Here is a 4,605-nt window from a genome sequence, read left to right on the forward strand (position 1 = left end):
ACAAACCCGGCGGTTGCTGCTGGTGATTCTGATTCATTCTTCTTTGGTTCTAATTTCAACTTTCTTCCGAAAACAATTCTTCTGTTCCTTGGATCCTCGTCGACAATAATCCATACTCGATTCCCCCTTCACTCGGGCAGAGAACGGCCCGGAATTCCACGCTTGCCGGCTTCTGCGATGAGTCCTCTAGCCCATCACGAGGTGTTTGTGTTTCTATCCACTAGCAACTGTGCACCGTTGTTAGTGGATAGGTGCTCGTGGAAAATGTTCAATTGGCTATGGTGGTGGGCACCGAAGCGGGGGCATCCATCATCCCCCTGGATAAATTTAAGTCTTTGTTCCCTCTTGTTAAATTATCACCTAGTCCTACAAAATTGTCATCAGCTTCCGGCGACATTAGAGTCAGTGGAGAAGTTAATGTCTGCGTATCTAAAAATGGCATTACCAAAAATTTGTGTTTAATTGTTTGCCAGGACGCCAAATTGTTAAATCCGTTATTAGGTCGTCCTTGGCTTGACGCTTTGCTCCCTGGTTGGGGAGATGTTTTCAATCAACCTGTTTTAATTTCTAGTATTAGTGTCGCTGCGCCCTCAGTGGAGGAGTTACGGAACATGTTTCCCAAAATTTTTGATGTTAATAATGATGAGCCTATAGTAGGGTTTGCAGCAAGATTGCTATTGCAAGAGAAGGCTGCGCCAGTGAAGCATCGGGCATACAAGGTCCCGTTTGCCCTCATTGATCCAGTAAATGCTATTGTTGACAAGATGGTTGATCAAGGCAAGGCAGTCCACGTCAGGCATGCCGAGTGGGCTTCGCCCTCGTTTCCAGTTCCGAAGAAAAATGGCGAGTACCGCCTAGTAGTGGATTTCAAGAAGACGTTGAACCCTCAATTGCGGGTAGACCACTACCCTATTCCTTCTCCAGAGGAGATCTTTTCGGACATGTCTGAGGCTGCCTACTTTGTTAGTTTAGATCTTAAGGATGCGTACATGCAGTTGCCCCTGTCCAAGGAGTCCCAGGAGTTATGTATCATGAATACCCCTAGAGGGTTTTACAAATTGTTACGACTGCCGTTTGGTATTGCTTCTGCTGCCGCAATTTTTCAGTCTGTCATGGAAGAAATTGTTGGCAGCATCAAGAATGTAAAGGTTTATTTGGATAACCTGTTAATTCATGGTGACTCCTTGGATGCGGTGGTTTAAATTACTTACATGGTTTTGGCCCGTCTGGAGAGACACAATGTAAAACTAATTTTAGATAAGTGTGAATGGTTATATATATATGATTACATGGAAAATAATGGAATATGAAAATAAAACGATTACATAAAATATAAATGATTAACAATACATATGTTACCAATTACCAGGACTGAAAACGAGTACATTACACACGTACAATTGCACATACGGAACAGGAAAAATTAAAACCCATAACCAAAGTCACCCTAGAGTAAAACGCAAATAGAAGAAGTGAAAAATGGAACTATAAATACAAGGCAAAGGATACAAATATTCGCAGACAAGTAAAAGGAATCAATCAGTTACACCACACAGGTACAGGAGAAGCACAGAAGTTAAAACGCGCACGGGAACAAAACACAAACACCAGACGTTATAAAAGTGTTGGAATAAAATGAAATATTAAAAGTCTTTTTGAAATCAATTGTTTAAAAAAAATTCAGGCGAGTTCGGGCTGTATGTCGGTGTTGTGCTTGGATAATCAACAACACCCGACGTAGGGCAATCTTTCGGAGAATGACATTCGCACTGGCTGCTGTAGGTGGACTCGTCGTCGACGAAGATTTGCTCTACTTCGTTGTCGGTGGCGGCGTCCTCCTCAGCGGAGGGCGGTTGTGGCTCGCCCTCCGGGTCCTTCGCGGCCGCAGCTGCAGGTGGCGGCCTCGAACGAGGCTGCGCGGAGCTGAGGCCGCGCTCCTCCCTGGTTAGCGGCTTGGCAACTGGCGGATACGACCGCCAGACTGGCGTCCGCGGATAGGGCAACGGACGAGCAGATTTTGAGCTCGTCATTGGCCCTGGCTGTGGGTGTCGTTGTTGGCCGAACGGCGGAGGGCAGCCGGCAGGTCCTCGGATGCCGCCCTCGCAGCGTGGCCCGTGATACACACAGCCCGGACGGACGTTGGCGGACGGTTGTGTCGTCCATGCCATCCACGGTAGCGGTGAGCCTGAGCGGCGGCACACCGCTGTAAGCGCCCCGATCGCCGCGTCGAGCCGGTGGATGACCGCGTCATTGGCGTCCAGGGCACGGATGAGGTGTGCCCGCGCCTGCCGCGCCGCGGTATGCTGGGTTACTGGAACGAATCATGACTTAGATAGTGGCAGAGGACGTCCGTACAGATTGGTACCAGTGCTGTCGACCATGTAAGGCTGAGGTCGGCACCACGCACTGGTAACCGCACGGGCATCCACTCGATTCGTCCCACACCAGAACGAACGGGAGTCGGCCGCACCACGCCAGCACCTGATGTGGGCAGACGAAAGGCCGACCGCTCAGGGGGCCGCAGGCGAGGGGGTTTTCACTCGACATTTCGCTCCCGTCGCTTCGCAGATTTTCGCGACAGGAACAGCGCCTTCCTGGCGTCTCTCCTGGAAGGTTCTCTAGTGTCTGCTTGTAGTGGGGTGGCTGCAGTAGGTTGCGGTGGCTCGCGAAGGGAGCATAACTCCAAAAAGCCGTGTACAGGGATTGGAATCCCTACAGATTCGGTGGGATTCAAAAGATTTTTTTAAAAAAATTAGGTTCTGGAGGATTGTCGAGATTGGCAAAGATTTGTAGGGATTGGAGGGGATTGGAGGAGATGGGCAAGGATTGGCGTAAGATTGGAGGGGATTGGCGAGGATTCGGGTAGGGTTGAAGAGGATTTGAGGGGGATTTGAATGGATTGGAGCCCAATTTTAGCAGGATTGGGTTTGGTACGGTCAGCATGATTCGTTGGGTTTGGGAAAATTGTTGAGGATATGAAGGAATCAGAGTGAGATTTGGGGAGGTCTCAGGAAGGATTCTACACTGTAAAATTAATTATCTCAATTTTACGAAATTTTCTCGGTTAATTTTCTATTACAAAAACTTCGATTTTAACAAATTACGATACGTCATTATTTTACGAATTGCTTTATAAAAATCCAAAGCTTCATCTAGGCGGTATCAAAATACGTTTAAGCCCAAAATTCGCATTCGTTACGAAACATATTTGTAACTTTACGAAACCTTTCGTAAATTGACACTTATGAAATATTTTCGTAAATTATTTTTGACGAAGCATCCCGTACATTTTTTTTTTCGTAAAATCACGAAAACTTTTTAGTGTACGAAATTTAAGGACATTTTCATGGATTTTAGTAATTTGGGGGATTTTAGGGATTTGAAAGATTTGGGGGATTTGAAAGATTGGAAGGGATTGGAGGGACTGGAGACGGATTGCAAAGGGATTGCTCTAGTAAGCGTACAGGGATTTTTGAAGTTATGCACCCCTCGGTAGACTGTCCAGGCCAAAAGTCAAGTTGCAGGTATCGTCGCTCCCCGGGTCGGAATCGATTCTAGGGACAAAACTAAGGTTTACGTGTCTCAGGGATTTTCAATTTTCGAAATAAAAAAGGTTGCGCCACGGTCTCGAAGATTTTCGATTTTCTTCAATTGCCTCAAGTACTCTAAAATCGTATTATCTCACTCGGATTCGGCCGTGTGAGGTCGCCCACACGCTTACATCATCTCTAGACCTTACTTATGAGGAAAGCAGACCCTTGGCCCTTCTAGGGTGTGTTGCCTACGTTCCACGGGGACGAAAATGGTCGCTTTTGTGTCAAAATCGCTGTTTTTCGAGGTTTAACGGCTTCCCCAAGCCACTTCAGCCGTCCGGGCGTTACTTCTATGGTACCAAAATGTTGGTCTAATGTCCCCCTGTTCAGGAGAGCGCTAGGCGGACCGTGCGGGCAGGTTGCATAGCTACCAGGGGCAACAAACCATTTTAGAGCATTTCCGAAAAACGAACTATGCGGGTAAAAATCGTTTCTTTTCAACAAAGCTTCACCCCGGGCGTTGCGGAAGGACACGAAATGAGTTTCACTGCACCCCTCAAGACCGGTTGGGGTGGGTTGCCTGGCTACCAGGGGCAATAAATTTCAACAATATTGTTTTTAAAAAGCTACAAACTTATAGAACGAGCTTTGTTAATCGCCGATCACGTCTGTAGAGGCATTTCGAAGGGGTTTCTCTGACCGTCGTCGTCGTCGAGATGGAATTAACTTGCGATTCCCTGGCTACGGTTCCTATTTCTTGTATTTTTTTTAAAAAAAATTCACAATTTTTCGCGATTTTTCACGATTTTTTTGGGACGTTTTCCTGATTTTTTCTGACTTCCTACGATTTTTGCCGATTTCCGACGAAATACGACGATTTCCGACGATTTCCGACGATTCTCTTCCCTTCTGAAAAAAATCAGAAAAAATCAGTAAAATCGGGAAAAAAATCAAGAAACGAACGTACACGCTTCCCCTCGCGGTGCGCACAGGTCGACCTCCACCTGCACAAGGCTTATTTATCACAGGATATGCGTTCAAGAAGACGTTGAACCCTCAATTGCGGGTAGAC

The 4,605-nt window shown here is 46.7% G+C and overlaps 1 protein-coding gene across 1 annotated transcript; it reads left to right on the top strand.

The window, feature by feature from the left end:
• Nucleotides 1–278: 278 nt before the first annotated feature.
• Nucleotides 279–1,202, top strand: LOC113216136 (uncharacterized protein K02A2.6-like). Its single transcript, XM_026435882.2, has one exon. It carries the CDS (start codon nucleotides 279–281, stop codon nucleotides 1,200–1,202), a length of 924 nt encoding a protein of 307 aa, XP_026291667.2.
• The last annotated feature ends 3,403 nt before the right edge of the window (nucleotides 1,203–4,605 follow it).

The sequence above is a fragment of the Frankliniella occidentalis genome, unplaced genomic scaffold (genome assembly GCF_000697945.3).
Source record: "Frankliniella occidentalis isolate FOCC.00 unplaced genomic scaffold, Focc_3.1 Scaffold195, whole genome shotgun sequence".
In the NCBI taxonomy this organism is placed as follows: domain Eukaryota; kingdom Metazoa; phylum Arthropoda; class Insecta; order Thysanoptera; family Thripidae; genus Frankliniella; species Frankliniella occidentalis.